This window comes from Pinus tabuliformis, chromosome 8 (genome assembly GCF_031772625.1).
Source record: "Pinus tabuliformis cultivar Carrire ecotype Pingquan chromosome 8, CPIR1, whole genome shotgun sequence".
In the NCBI taxonomy this organism is placed as follows: Eukaryota; Viridiplantae; Streptophyta; class Pinopsida; order Pinales; family Pinaceae; genus Pinus; species Pinus tabuliformis.
Window position 1 is genome coordinate 450,117,591 of NC_142294.1, and position 16,146 is coordinate 450,133,736.

Consider the following 16,146-nt stretch of genomic DNA (forward strand, 5'->3'; position numbering starts at 1 on the left):
GTTTTAGTATTAATAAATTGGGTTTATTATTCATTTGGGTTTATAATATAAATCTGTTGTGTTTATTATTCACTTAGGTTTATAATATCGATCATGGTCAACCATTATCAACCATGGTCAATCATGGGGTTTTAGTATTAATCCCATGGGTTCATAATATCAATTCCTTGGGTTTGTTATTAACTTTGGTTTATAATGTCAACCACAGTCAACCATGGTTGACCATGCTGGGATGTTCCATTGTGACAAAAATTGCCTACATATAAACATCATGGACAATCATGGTCAACCATGGTAGCCATGGTTGATAATGGTCAACCATGTTTTGTAGAATCAAACATGGCTGACCATGGTCAATCTTGAGTTTTTAGTATTAATCCAATGATGAACCATGGTCCAATGTTGCATTGCGACAAAGATTGTCTCGATATGAAAATAACCATGGTCAACCATGGTCCAACATGGCATTGTGAGAAGGATTGTCTCAATATGAAAATGAACCATGGTAAATCATGTTTATTTTAGTGTTTAAAATATTTACTTTAGGGTTTATATATGTTGATTTTATAATATTAGTCCCTTGGGTTTAATCTTATTCTCTTCGGTTGATAATCCCTTGGGGTTTTAGTATTCATCCCTTAGGTTTTTTATTCGGTTGGGTTTATAATATCAATCCATTAGGTTTATAACATTAATCATGGTAAACCATGGTCAATCATAGCCAACCATGTTCAACAATGGTAAAACCATATGGATATGGAAATCAACCATGGTCAACCATGGTCCAACATTGTGTTTTGATAAAGATTGTCTCGATATGAAAATCAATCACGATCAACCATGGTTTACCATTACTAACATTTCATTGTGACAACGATTGTCTCTATATTGAAATCAACCATGGTCAACCATGTTTATTTTAGGTTTTATAGTATTCATGTTAGGGTTTATATACCTTGGTTTTATAATTTTTATCCCTTAGGTTTATTATTCCATTGGGTTTATAATATCAATCCCTTGGGTTTATTGATGTAAGGGTTCATATTCCTAAGGTTTAATATTATTCAACAATGGTCAACCATAATCAACCATGGTCAACCATGGTCCAATGTCGCATTGTGACAAGGATTTCCTCAATATGAATATCAATCGTGCTCAAACATGCTTATTTAAGTATTTTTAATATTTACCTTCAGATTTTTATACCTTGGGTTTATAATATTAGTCCCTTTAGTGTAATAATATTCACTTGGGTTCATAATCCCTTTGGGTTTTAGTAGTAATCCTTTGGTTTTATTGTTCCTTTGGGTTTATAATATCCATCCTTTAGGTTTATTATTCCCCTATCAACCATGGTCCAACATGGAATTGTGATAAGGATTGTCTCAATATGAAAATCAACAATGGTAAATCATAATTATTTTAGTGCTTATAATATTTATCATAGGGTTTATATACATTGGGTTTATAATATTAGTCCCTTGGGTTTAATATTATTCAATTGGGTTCATAATCCCTTGGGATTTTGGTATTCCTTGGGTTTATTACTCCCTTGGGTTTATAATATCAATCCATTTCGTTTATAACATTAATCATTGTTAGCCATGGTCAATTATAACGAACCATGTTCAACTATGGTCAAATGAGGCTCAATATGGAAATCAACCATGTTCAACCATAGTCTAACGTTGCATTCAGACAAACATTGTCTTGATATGACAATAAATCGTGCTAAACCATGTTTAACCATCATCCAACGTTGCATTGTGACAAGGATTCTCTATATGGAAATCAACCATGGTCAACCATGGTTATTTTAGGGTTTATAATATGGATGTTAGGGTTTTTATTCCTTGGGTTTGTAATTGTTATCTCTTAGGTTTTTTATTCCCTTGGGTTTATAATATCAATCCCTTAGGTTTATTGATCTAAGGGTTCATGTTCTTAGGGTTTAATATTATTGAGCAATGGTTAGCCAAAATCAACCATGTTCAACCATGCTCAACCATGGTCTAATCTAGCATTGTGACAAGGATTGTCTCAATACCAAAATAAACTGTGCTCAACCATGTTTATTTTCGTAGTTTTAATACTTATCTTAAGGCTTGTATACCTAGGGTTTATAATATTAGTCCCTTGGGTTTAATATTATTCCCTTGGGGTTTTAGTATTAATCCCTTGTGTTTATTATTACTTTGGGTTTATAATATAAATCCCTTGGGTTTATTATTCCCTTAGGTTTATAATATCAATCATGGTCAATCATTATCAACCATGGTAAATCATGGAGTTTTAGTATTAATCCCTTTGGTTCATAATATCAATCCCTTGGGTTTATAATATCAACCATGGTCAACCATTGTTAACCATGGTGGGATGTCGCATTGTGACAAAAATTGTCTCCATATAAAAATCATGGACAGTCATGGTCAACCATGGTCAATGCTAGCTTTTTAGTATTAAACCCAATGGTTTGTTATTCCTTTCGGTCCAACATGGTTTATCATACTCAACCATGCTCAACCATGTTCAAATCTCACTTTGTGACAAAGATTGTCTCAATATGAAAATCAACCATGGTCAACCTTTGTCCAACATCACATTGTGACAAAGAATTATTATTAATTATTATCATTATTAATTATTATTATGTAAAATTGAATTAATTATTATTATTATTATTATTATTATTATTATTTAATTAATATTAATATTAATATTATTTAATAATATTTAATTAAAAAAATATTATTATTATCTAAGAATAATTAACTGTTTAACTATTATTTATTATTATTATTATTATTATTATTATTATTATTTATAAAATACAACAAAATAAAAAATTATATATTTTCTAAAAACAATATTAAAATTTATTTATCTTTTAATAAAATAAATATTTATTTATTTACATTTTATAAGAAAATGAATAATAAATTTCTATATTCACTCTTCTCTTATCCATAATGAATTAAGAAAAATCTTTAGGTAGAAATAATTGTTATTATTATTATTTTTATTATATATTTATGAATAGTTTGTGTCATAAATAGAAATGAAACTTTACGCCTATATCAACCACATTTACTAAAATAGTTATTGTTTTTATTAAATAATTAGTGTTATTAATATTATTGTTGTTAATTAATACTAATGATATTGTTATGAGTTAATATTATTATTAAATATTTAAATTGTATTAAATAATTTAAAACTAAATAATATTAAATAAAATATTATAGAGTAATTTAATATTTTTTTAATATATAATATAATATCAATATAATAATCATATATATGAATATGGTTTTTATTATTTACATAGTTATTAATAATCATAAATAGTTTTTTATTATTTACATAGTTATTGATAATCATAAATAGTTGGTCTTTAAAAAATTATAGATAATAATTATTAATGTGGTTGATATAAGACTATGGACCTAGATTAATTACATTGGAAAATGTGGTTGTATATATAAACATAAATATATCAACAACATTGGTAAATATGGTTGTGCTAGTATATTCTACAAAAATACTCAGTATACTCATCATAGAGCAGCTGCAACTATTCATGAGAAAACAGTTGATTTCACATTTTGTAAACAGAAAAACGAATCTTCAACTCTTCAATTGGAATCTAATCCCATGAAACTCCTTCCAAGTTGTTTCTCAACTTCACAATAAACTTATAAATGACACCACATCCATCGTCCAATTTTTTATATTGCCTGACCTCTGCACCCTCATTTTCGGTATTGTGGCTTAGATACCCACCTTTCTTTCCTACCCTTCAAATTTTATAACCTGGGGTTACGGAGCTGCCGTTCATTTATATTTGTCAACCCAAGGAAATCCTTCCGATCTATCACAGAACCCGAATGACTATGCGGATGGCCTAGATAAAGCAGAGGATTATGCGAAAATAAAAAGGAAAATGATCACCAAGTACTTGAATGATTCCACTAAATTTCATTGATATTTAATTATTGTTTATTTATCTATCTGTTCTTGAAATGAAACATTTCTGTGAGCTCACAATGAGTTAATTGAATTCTGGTAAAGAGGAGAGATGTTTAAAGTTGGACAGTGTATCTTCATCCAACATAGATTTACACGAGAGCTACTGCCAATGTGAATGCATCAAGCTGGAGTTTTACAGGGTATTGTTCACAATGGAACGTTTTCTTGATAGGAACGTGACACATTTTTTACATAAGTATGGAAATTTGTTATATGGATGCAATTTAGTGAATCGATGCAAAAGGATTGGTAACTTCTGAATAGCCAATTGAACTTATTAGACGACACCCTATAAGATTAGGACGGTTTCCCTGTATTTCTGTTACTTACGCCACAAAGATTATTGAAGTCTAAAAGACTAGAAAATAGAACACAAATAACAAGATGACATTACCCACGACCAGTGACCAAATTTGAAGGGCAGGTCTTAATTTCATTTAGAAGGGCACATATTCAGGTCGCACTTCTATAATGAAAAGCATAAAAAAAAAGAGAAATTCAATTGACAACAGTAAATTATTTTCAAATTTCTTTTTATTTTTTCACAGGAAAATGGTGGAACAACAACCCCATGGATGTTGTATATAAGGCAGGTCTGATATGAGCCACGGGAAAATGGTGGAACAACAACCCCATGGATGTTGTATATAAGGCAGGTCTGATATGAGCCACAACTAATATATCGAATGCATTTACCATTAATGGATAAAAAGGAGACCTATATTCCTGCTCCAGTTTAGATAAGGATTAATTTTGTAGGAAATTTTTGTGACCAAAACGTTCAAGCTAATATACAAGTAGCTCAATCAAATTTAAGTTTATTGCATGAACGAAAAAATTTAGTAAAATCCTAAACAGGTTTAGGATTCAACAAACGAATGTACAAATGTGTATATGTTTTTGGTATCTCCTTTTTTAATATGAAAACATACCAGGAATTGGGAATCCGCAAACAAATCAAATCCAGTATGTTAGGAAGCTTGTTGAATGCGCTCCTCTCCAAGCGTAAATCGTGCTTAAACCTTGCTTGAAATTCGTTTGTTGAATGATGAATCTATGCTCCTCTCCAACTTAAATCCTCATCAAACCTTGCTTTAGGCAACCTTCAAGCACAACCCAATGAAATTACAGACCTAATACATGGCCCATATTGACATCTAGTCGCTCTCAATTGAAACTACCAAATGTAATGGTATCAAGGGGTAGTTGTGACATAATAATTAATAAGAACTTCTATCATATGCACAATTAAAAAAAACAACTCGAAAAGAAACTGTTGTTTTTGAAATGGGAACAACTGCCAAATGTAATGGTATCAAAAGGTAATTGTGACATAATAATTAACTAGTATTTGCATCAGATGTTGCAAAGGAAACGCCGTAAGGCATAGATTGAAGAACACAAATACAACACAAGATTACTTTGATAAATAATAAAAATATATTGACCACTCAAATCAATGCCCCATTAACTGGAACCACTTAGTAGACATATCTATCAACATTAGGATTATACACAATGATCAAGAAATTTCCCATATACAAACAACACCTTCCACAACAACCTTTTGTCACGTCCACATTTTAAAAAATGCCTTGGAACATGATTGGAATCTCCCATATTGTCTTTTTCATTATGCAGATAAATCTTCCCTATTGCTATTTTCATCATGAATATTGTTAGTTCATTGGTGTAAAGTGTTAGTGTGTTAAAATATACAAACAGCACGTTCCACAACAACCTTTTGTCACATCCACATTTTAAAAAATGCCTTGGAACGTGATTGGAATCTCCCATATTGCCTTTTTCATTATGCAGAAAATCCTTCGATCAAGTCTTGTGTAATGTGCAAGACTAATCTTTGTGGGGAAGTCACCATTGTACACTATGATCCTTTAGAGCCTTTCAGGATTTTAGACTCTCTTTCAAAATGTTGGTATTTATATCGGGGCCTACCTTCTAAAGAGTGGTTGTTACCGACGGAGTCACAGATGAGGCTTTATTTAATGAGCAAGGAATATTTTCCCTCGTACTCCAACTTTAGAGTACAAGACACTAAAAAAATTATGCAGCTGAAAGTGATCCATCTTCAAGATATTTTTCCTGTCAGTTACGAACAAAATGTTTAAAACCTCAGTTCTGCGAAGAACTCTGTTAAGCTGGAATGTAAGAGTTTGCCTTGTATTTGACAAGAGCTTGAGAAAAACTTCGCAGAGGAAATCGTTCAATAGGAGGGTTTCTTTTTCCCTTTTTCAGTTATATCTGTGATCATGAGTTTCCATTAACCCACAAGTTTCTCCGGATCAAGGTCTGATCCGTGAGTATTGAAAACTGTTTTCAGCACAAATTCACCTTAACATAAGCAGGTTTCAGTCTTTTAACATACATCTCATAAGTCCTGACTAATGAGACAACCGACTAGGCTAAACTGCTGAAACCTATGTGATTCCATTCTAACTAACTTGAATGCATGCTGAGACGAATTGATTCAAGGTAAAATATTTGCAAAAACAATAGTTCCCAGAAGAAAAGGTTTCAAACACGTTGAAGAAAATAAATATGAAGAGATCGAAAAAACATAACTAATTCATATTGAAACGCCTGTCTGCTTAAAGTATTGCTTGCAAAGAAAAACCGAAGATGATTCGTCCTTTTAACTAAAAAGGAAAAATTCCTCCATTTTCTCATACAATGCAAATGTACCTATACTGTTTGTTGAGAAATTGCTGCCATCCATGCTCTAAATGCCTTTAAAGAAGATAATCTTGGGGAGAAAATAAACAATAGCAGGGATATATGCCTTCAAGATTAAAATTGGTGAACAGGAAGATTGCACCGAGAGTCTTATTATTTCTGGTGAAACACATCAGAGTGAATCTATTCCATTCACTCAAGTCAACTGGAGGAGGCCATGCCCTTGGTTCGATTCTCACAACAGAGGAATCCACTTTACGACATGGTGTAAAATGCCTCTTGCTCACACAATTACGAAGACATCACAAGGGAACCTGCAAAGCACATAGCTTAGGCTAACCTTGCAGTAAACAGAATCTCTTTCCAGTGCATTTTCCTTGTAAATCTGGCAGAAATTTTGCCAGAATCTTGGCATTACAGGTTTGAATTGCATAAATTTAATACTGAGGTGCCCAATTGGACATAAGGGGGTAGGGAATCCATCTGCAACATCAAATTTGCAAAAAGAAGAAGTGTTTTATTGCCAAAATTGGCATTTTTCATTGCCAGACAGAAAGTGTAGTACGTTACAAGATTATGGCTTCCCAAAGCACACAGGTACTTCTAAGCATCATTAGATTAGAGAAAGGTAGTAACTGAAGAAAAGAAGGCTGCTATCACATAAGCATGAGGACTTCACCCCATAGCCAGTTTTCATCGCATAGGCATGAGAAATTCACCCTAAACCCAGTTTTCAGATTGGCAAAGATTTGAAAAAGTTTTAATGTATGTGGTATTTCACAAATAAACCTTCTTCAGTATTGTTGTCAATGTAGGATTTTTTTTTTGGTTGATGTTTCCAGTTTACAAATGCAGCAAGCGCACCCTTCTCCATTATGGGATTATCACGATGAAATGAAGTCAGGTCATGCAGAAAGCATGCCCATTTCCATTATGTGAATATCACAACGAACTATAGCAGGCCGACAACAGATATTCGAAAACATATGTCTCAGTGATTGTGGCAGAAGACCTACACCTTGCCCCATCCACATGGAGCCGGAGCCTGAGCCGCTGCTTACACAGATGCATAGAAGCAACAGCTCATGAAGGGAAAACATATCTCTGAGGATTTGAAACTTGGGGTGGGCATGAAGAGTCACAATCCATGTGGAATTGACATATTGTTAATGAGGTGAATAAGGTGAATGAATGTAAAAACAAGATGCAAAGGAAATTGGAACTCACCTCCAATCTCTGAGCCATTTCGGTCCCCTTTATGCGTTTGTGAACTACTTCGATCATCCGGGGATCGATCTCGACTGCGATGAATCTATGGGTGGCCTGCAGCAACTCTAGGGTTAGATTTCCAGTACCCGGGCCGATTTCCAGGACGATATCGCTTTCTCTCATGTCCGCTTTCTCAACGATGGATTTGAGAACACCGGGATTTGTGAGAATATGGGATTTGTGAGAATGTGTTGCCTGCTCAGTACAGCCTTGGGATCAATCAACTCCACCCACAGACAGTACAAGAAAAGCCCGCCAACAGGGTTAGTGGGATGCATGTAGCACTAGAGAGCCCGGTTCAGCTGCCCTGATGAAACTATTCGATCTGTCAAATGAAACGCCCAAACCGTTTGGGCAACCCTTTTGAATCAACGATCAACGGCTGAAATTGTTGCAATCGTCTAACATATAATCGTGTGGCTTACACTATGACAGGTAAGCAGAGAGGGGAGTTGATTTCAGAGGGAAACGCCTTACGGCGTAATAAGAACTTGCATCATATGCACAATTAGAAAAAACAACTCAAAAGGAAACTGTTGTTTTTCAAATGGGAGTTTCTAAAATGGAACTTAAGTTTTAACATGAAAAGGAATTTACAAATTCAACATTCCTAAAATTCTATTTTTTTCATTCCTAAAATTCTAATTTCAAGAAAAATGAAATTTAAAAAAAAAAATGACAATTTGACAGCACTTCTTAAAAAATTTTAAGATATTATTCCAATTTTTTTTTAAATGACAAAAATCAATTTTTAAATTTTTTTTGACTGGTAAAATTTTCTTCTTACTTCTCTGACTTGCCAGAGACCCTTTGAAGGGCTCTGACGTGTTCAATTTTGATCCCTGCCCATGACCCCTTTCATCGAAGCTCTGTAAGAACCCATAAAAATATTAATACTTGAAAGGCTTTACCGTAGCGAGAAACGGGATTTATTTGCGACGCAGTTGTTGCTCAAGCACCGGAGGGGAACACCCCTCGGGATGATTGTTTCTACAGTGAAACCTAGCCCGAATAGAAACAATCATCACCGTTAAGGAGACTATCAACAACCGGCTAGACAGGGGAGTCGAGTAGAAGGGAGCTGAGAACAGGGAAGGAGATTAGAATAACGATTTGAATTTCATTTTTCGGGGGAGTTGGAGAGGAGAGACTGGGCAGCTAGGTTACCGGTTCATAATAGTAACATATGATGAAGAAGGAAATATCTAGTCCCATGTCAAGTAATATGAAGAAAGATAATATCTAAATAATATATTTAGTTTTTTTTCAAGTAATATGAAGAAAGATAATATCTAAATAATATATTTAGTTTTTTGTTATTTGATAACTCACAACAACAGGAAAGTTTTAAACTATGTATTTACGTCGTAAGGCGTTCCCTCTGAAATCAACTCCCCTCTCTGCCTACCTGTCATCTTTATACGCCATAGGCTTATATGTTAGACGATTGCAAAGGTTTCAGCCGTTAGATAAGAATGGTTACAAAAAATTAGTTGCTGAAATGGTTTGCGCACTGGTCTAATGGTTACAAATTCGTTGTTGAATCCGTCTCGACTGTAAACTCAAAGGAAATGACCATTGAAGCCAAGTCTTCTCTGTTTTCTTCTAGAAACCCTCGCGTTACCCGGTGCTATGAGCAGGACAGCGCATTCCCTGCTGAGTTGCATTCAATGGGAAATCCGCCAAAACTGCATGCATGCTCTAATTAATCAAAATTTTGAGGATACAACTCGTGGAAAAGGATCCTGTTGGCACCATTGCATTGTTCAGAAAAGCTATTAATGCCGGAGACGTACTAACAGCACATTGAAGGATATGGTCGTCATGATGAACCAGCGGAACCAATCATTGGAGGCCATTGAGACCATAAAGTCCTTCAGACACCTCTGTTCTAAGCAAGCACAGGAGTCTCTTGATAATGTACTCATTGATCTCTTTAAGGTATAATCTCAAAAAAATCACATATTCATAAGCACTATATAGTATATACTCTGCTCTATAACATATTATGTCGTGCGTTTGTATTGCAGAAATGTGAGAGATTTGATGAGCAGACTAGACTATTGAAGCATAAGCACCGCCTAATTCAGTAAGGAGTTGCATTCAATGGGAAATCCACCAAAACTGCACGCATGCTCCTATTTGTTTTTGTAAGCTAGCTTTCCTTGATCACTGTGTATGGAACCCTGTGCATGCAATGGTTCTGTTCACAGATTTATTTTTTGAGGATTCTGTTTATGAAAATAGTTTTATGAGATTTCTTTTCTGCCAACATAATTTGTTTCTGTGTAGAGTTAGGGTTTTGGATTTCCTGGTTTGATTTAAGATTGCGTGGCAATTTTATTTTTTACACTTAAATTTATTGGGTGGATTTCTGAATCCCACAAGAAGCAAAGTCTTCTGTCTTTGCTGTCTGTTCGTCTTCTGAATTTAGGGAAAATCTCTATTTCTCTGTCATCCTATAGCCTACAATGGTTTTTGTTCATTAAACTCAAATTGAAAGAGGAAACTAATTTTGAATTTGTGGAACTGGATCCCACTGGTAGGTATGGTCGCTATGAAGATGTGTTGGGCCGTGGTGCTATGAAGAAGGTATACCGAGCTTTTGATCAAGAAGAGGGTATTGAGGTTGCTTGGAACAAGGTGCCTCTGCAAAACCTAGATGATGCTTCCACACAGAGGATCTATGCAGGTCTGTACCTTGGGGACTCTGAGAGAGTACCACCAGAAGCACGATCATGTCTCAATGAAGGCTTTGTAAAATTGGTCACTTCAGATACTTGAGGGTTGCATTATCTTCATAATCATGTGCCTTGTGTAATTCATAGACATTTGAATTGCAGCAATATTTTTGTGAATGGAAATGGTGGCGTTCTAAAGATTGGGGATTTGGGTCTTGCCACTACCCTGGGAAATGTTCATGCTGCGCACTCTGCCCTCGGTACTTCGGAATTCATGTCTCCAAAATTATATGAGGAGGATTATAATGCACTTGTAGATATTTATTCTTTCCACATGTGCTTGCTGGAGATGGTTACTCTGGAAATTCCTTACAGTGAGTACCGTAGTGTTGCTAAAATTTATAAGATGGTGAGTTCTAATATAAGCCCTGCAGCATTGGAAGATGTTATGAATCAAGAAATGAGACAGTTTATTGAAAAGTGTGACCATTGGCCGAGATGAGGCTCTGCAAAGTTTGAGCTCTTGTGGTTTTGATATAGTCAATGTTTTGTTGAACCGTCATATTTTTGAAAGTGGCGTCATCGAAGAGATTGTAGTAATGCACATCCACAACTGTGCGGGACAGGCAGTTGTTAATTTGAAACAACTCTTTTGGATCAGCAGGGTCGACTCTGTTGCACATTATCACATACGCCGACGACGAATACTTTCGAATTATGTCGTAACCCCGTGAGTAGTAATCAGTCACATTTTTCAAGCTAACTGCAGGCGAACGTGGCTCATTCAATAGTTCAGTGCCCAAAAGGGCAGGGTGTGCAGCATATCTGTCAATCACAGAAGCAATTTTTAAAAATTTTCTATGGACCTGATTGATTGGAAAAGAAGGGGATTTTTTCTACTATATCCAGAAATATAGTTACTCTATGGAGCAATTTCTTAAGCCATGTCAAAATCTATCGAAATGAATTACTGCTATAGGAATTTGTTGTACCTCGCAGCAAGAAAATCAATGACAGAAAGACTCTTGTCGATGTTCTCTTGCGACTCAGGCCATTCAATAAATCCATCTCTGGTGCCACTGTGCTCATCACCGTTTTGTGAGCCTGGAGCAGCATGGAGATCGATAATCACCTTAATGTCGTGTTTCCTGCAACATTGTTTCCAAAAAGTTAATTAACCTATAGTCCATTATCTTGACTTCTGATTGTTTTCTATTTTCAGGATTGAAAATTGTCAGAATGAAGGCCAGTTTTCACTTACTGTGCCCACGAGAAGGCTTTGTCGAGACAAGCTAGAGATCCTGCAACAAAAGGAGCAGGAGGTTTTGGATCACTTGCAATCCACCATCCAACAGCAACTCTGACAGCATTTATCCCGTGCTTGGCCAGGAAAACGAAATCATTCTCTGTAATGAAAGTGCTTTGGTGTTCCTGAGAGACCAAAAAGTAAAATCATGAGAGGCCCTGTTGGCTACTATTTCTCAACAATGTAAGAGTAAGATGTTTAGTAGGAATTGCCCATTACGTTCAAGACTTGTGTAGCTTTCTCGGGTCCATAACCGTTTGAGATTTGAAACTCCCCCTGTAAATAGATGGATCTACTGTTCTTCCAGCATAAGAAACCGAAAGGCAGCTACAACAAATTTGAATAACAAAAGAGAAAATATTTCTGTGTGAAAAACTATAGAAAACACTTAGGCAGTGGATCCTCAAAGATTATTACCCTCTATAAATATTTTACACCAATGAAGAAACGATGTGAATTGTTGGGAGTGATAATATTGTTGGGTTGCAAAGTTTACTTTGATTAGCATTTTCAAAAGTCTATGGAGAGCTATAATTCTCCAGAAATACATTTATCATGCATCGATATTGGATTGTATAAGGTCCCCATGGAAATCTATCAAGAATGTTTGAAGTCAGTGGAAAGCTTGGGTGCTAGGTTTTGCTGCGAATGGATATTTTCTAACCGAGTAAGTTGGTAACAAGGAAAATGGAAGGATAGGATCTGGATCCTATTATGGGGTGTGGAGATCAAAATTTCTTAAATCAAATCTGAAAAACCATGTTCATGAAAAGGGATTTATACACTTCATCAGATTGTAGACCCATTGACAACAAATGTATGGCAACAGGAATTGAAATCAACCCCATATTTGGGCATAGATGCGGCCCGGTCTAAAAATTGGCGAATGTCTCTGAATGAGATGAAAAGAATTTATGTTAGAATTTGAGATGAAGAGGACTCTCTGATGTGTGCAAATAATAAGGCTACAAGAATATATACATCAAAAATGGGATATGAAGCTTTAATTGATCCAACTGGTCTAAATGATATGTGGTCGTGGTCTATAAATCTGGAAAATAAAGCTGGAAAATAGAGGACCCATAGAAAACAATATTTTTTCTCTATCTAGCACTTACTTAAAAGGTCCTAACTTGGGACAGTTCAGAGAAAAGAGGGAGACAAGGCCTCAGTAATTGTATGTCGTGTACAAGGGAAACAAAATCTATTCCTCATTTATTCATCTACTACTCATATGGTCCACATTTGTGGAAACATATCAAGAAATTGACTACAATAAATATCTGGAGGGGATTCACAATGGAAGAATGTCTTCAAGACTTGTATCCAGAGAAGGATCTAAGAGAATATAGAGCAATTCCATGTTTAACCTTATAGGGTATATCATTGTCAAGAAATGCTCAAATTTTTTAAAGAACCCAAATTCCTACTTTCCAGATATACAATAAGCTCTGTGGACTTTATCTAGGATGCAAAGTGTCTACGAAAGTCAAACATCATTGACAGTCCAAAAGCCAAGACCCACATGATATGAACGGTGAAGATGGAATTCCGAGTAGTATCTCCAAGGATCACTTCATCAAGTACAAGGCTTGCCTGGGCACTCGAACAAACAATTTTGCAGAATTGAAGGCTCTTCACATATTATTAAAGCTATAATGGATATCATGAGGTTGCAAATATTCAGGGATTCTTCTTTGGTCATAAAATGGATGAATTATGAGATACATATTCATTGTTAATTGGATGATTTGGCGAGGCAAATAAAGAAGGCTGCATTCAGGTTTATCTCTTTCACAAATGGTTTTCATTACCATAACATGCTAGTAGATGCACACTACCAAAACAAGCAGAATGGGTTGAAGCTGGATTTGGTTTGCCAGAAGAATAAAAAAATGGTAACTTGACACAAACAGGTACATCTGTTTTTAGCAGAATATCTATTTCCTGAAACCATATATATATATGGTCCTTTGTGGTTTTTGAGCAGTCATATGAATTCATATTTTTGTACAAGCTGACACTTGAAAGTATCAATTCTCAGGACTCTAGAATGAGAAAATATTCTGTTTTTACTGATGGATTTTTTTTGAGAAAATACTCAAAGAAATATATGAGAGACACTCAAATCCCAGTGTTCCATGTTAGGTGACTTAGGTCGAAATACATTGAGACAAAAACCTTGGCCAATTAGAAAAATCAAGATGTTCTCAACAAGCTGATGCGAATGGAGTATTATTGTGAGTGAATAAGTGTAGGGAATGGTAAAATTTTGAAAACTTTAGGATTATGGCAATCCACGGGCCCACATGAATCATCAAGAGTGGTAACTTGTTTTTGAAAATTGTTATATTATAACAATAAGTTGGCATTGAATTGTAGGATTATAAAGAAGGTAGTTGCTTGTTCTTTTTTGTTTTACCTCATTGGAGGTAAGAATTACGTTCTGTTCCAGAGCTGTCAGCTTGCTCCCTATAAAATAAAATAAAAATCTTATTGTTGCTTCAGTGTGTCCTTATGTTTTCTTTTTATCTCAATTGTCTTCTCTCTGGCACCTGCCTATACAAAATTCATTTCCAACTTTAGCTCGGTGGATAGAATATAGACCCCCCATGGAACTTGAATGCTTTGGGTGCCATAGATGAAAGCCAAAAACTGCTGAGGTTTTTCTGAATGAATAATACTCCTTGAGTTAGTGCAACTTATAACTCTTAGAAGGATCAATTCAACACAATTATCTGTGGAAATGGACATAAGAGATCCAAAATTAATGGCTGAAAAGGGATGGAATAATAAAAAAGTGTACTAGTGGTTCGTCCACTTGCATACATAGAAAGTAATACTTGGATTGAAGTGTATATTTGCAGCTCTTTCATGTTTGTTAATTATTAAAGTTGTTGTTCAATCTAGTCATTGTTTCCAAAAAGTTAATTAACCTATAGTCCATTATCTTGACTGTTGATTGTTTTCTATTTTCAGGATTGAAAATTGTCAAAATAAAGGCCAGTTTTCACTTACTGTGCCCACAAGAAGGCTTTGTCGAGACAAGCTAGAGATCCTACAACAAAAGGAGCAGGAGGTTTTGGATCACTTGCAATCCACCATCCAACAGTAACTCTGACAGCATTTATCCTGTGCTTGGCCAGAAAAACGAAATCATTCTCTATAATGAAAGTGCTTCGGTGTTCCCAAGAGACCAAAAAGTAAAATCATGAGAGGCCCCGTTGGCTACTATTTCTCAACAATGTAAGAGTAAGATGTTTACTAGGAATTGCCTCACGTCCATAACCATTTGAGATTTGAAACTCCCCCTACAACGTCCTTACGATGGTCATCTCGAAAGTTGCTGCATTATCGCCTTCCCAACCAGGCTCCCCTTCAAAATCAGCAGTCAGCTGATCCTTACATTGTGCCTGCATGTGTCGAATATTAACAAAAATATATATATATATATATATATATATATATATATATATATATATATATATATATGATGTTAATGGTTGAATATGAATGTGAAATTAATGCTTATCAGTTTTTTTGCTCGACTCTATCAAATTTAAACCATCCCTTCTGGTATTCCTATCTACAAGATGCTTTTTGGCTTACGGTTAAACCAATTGAACAAACTCTTATCGTACTTTTACATGGTGCCATTCTGAAGATTGGGGATCTGGGTCTTGCCACTACCCTGAGAAATGTTCATGCTGCGCACTCTGCCCTCGGTACTCCGGAATTCATGGCTCCAGAATTATATGAGGAGGATTATAATGAGCTTGTAGATATTTATTCTTTCGGCATGTGCTTGCTGGAGATGGTTACTTTGGAAATTCCTTATAGTGAGTACCGTAGCGTTGCTCAAATTTATAAGATGGTGAGTTCTGATATAAGCCCTGCAGCATTGGAAAATGTTATGAATCAAGAAATGAGACAGTTTATTGAAAACAATTTGCATAGAATTTCTTTTCTGCCAACATAATTTGTTTCTGTGTAGAGTTAGGGTTTTGGATTTCCTGGTTTGATTTAAGATTGCGTGGAAATTTATTTTTTACACTTAAATTTATTGGGTGGATTTCTGAATCCCACAGGAAGCAAAGTCTTCTGTCTTTGTTGTCTGTTCGTCTTCCGAATTTAGGGAAAATCTCTATTTCTCTGTCATCCTATAGC

The 16,146-nt window shown here is 35.1% G+C and overlaps 1 protein-coding gene and 1 pseudogene across 1 annotated transcript; one reads left to right on the forward strand and one right to left on the reverse strand.

Annotated features, from left to right (window-relative positions):
• The first annotated feature begins 8,163 nt into the window (after window positions 1–8,163).
• LOC149235991 (putative serine/threonine-protein kinase WNK11) lies at window positions 8,164–11,151 on the forward strand (annotated as a pseudogene).
• Window position 11,152: 1 nt separating this feature from the next.
• Window positions 11,153–15,398, reverse strand: LOC149235992 (glucan 1,3-beta-glucosidase-like; the record flags this gene model as incomplete). Its single annotated transcript, XM_089368741.1, has 5 exons — window positions 15,298–15,398; window positions 12,199–12,271; window positions 11,935–12,104; window positions 11,666–11,821; window positions 11,153–11,498 (listed from the first exon to the last, which is right to left on the reverse strand). Coding segments are annotated over exons 1-5 (846 nt in total), but the record flags the coding sequence as incomplete, so codon positions are not given.
• Between the last annotated feature and the right edge of the window lie 748 nt (window positions 15,399–16,146).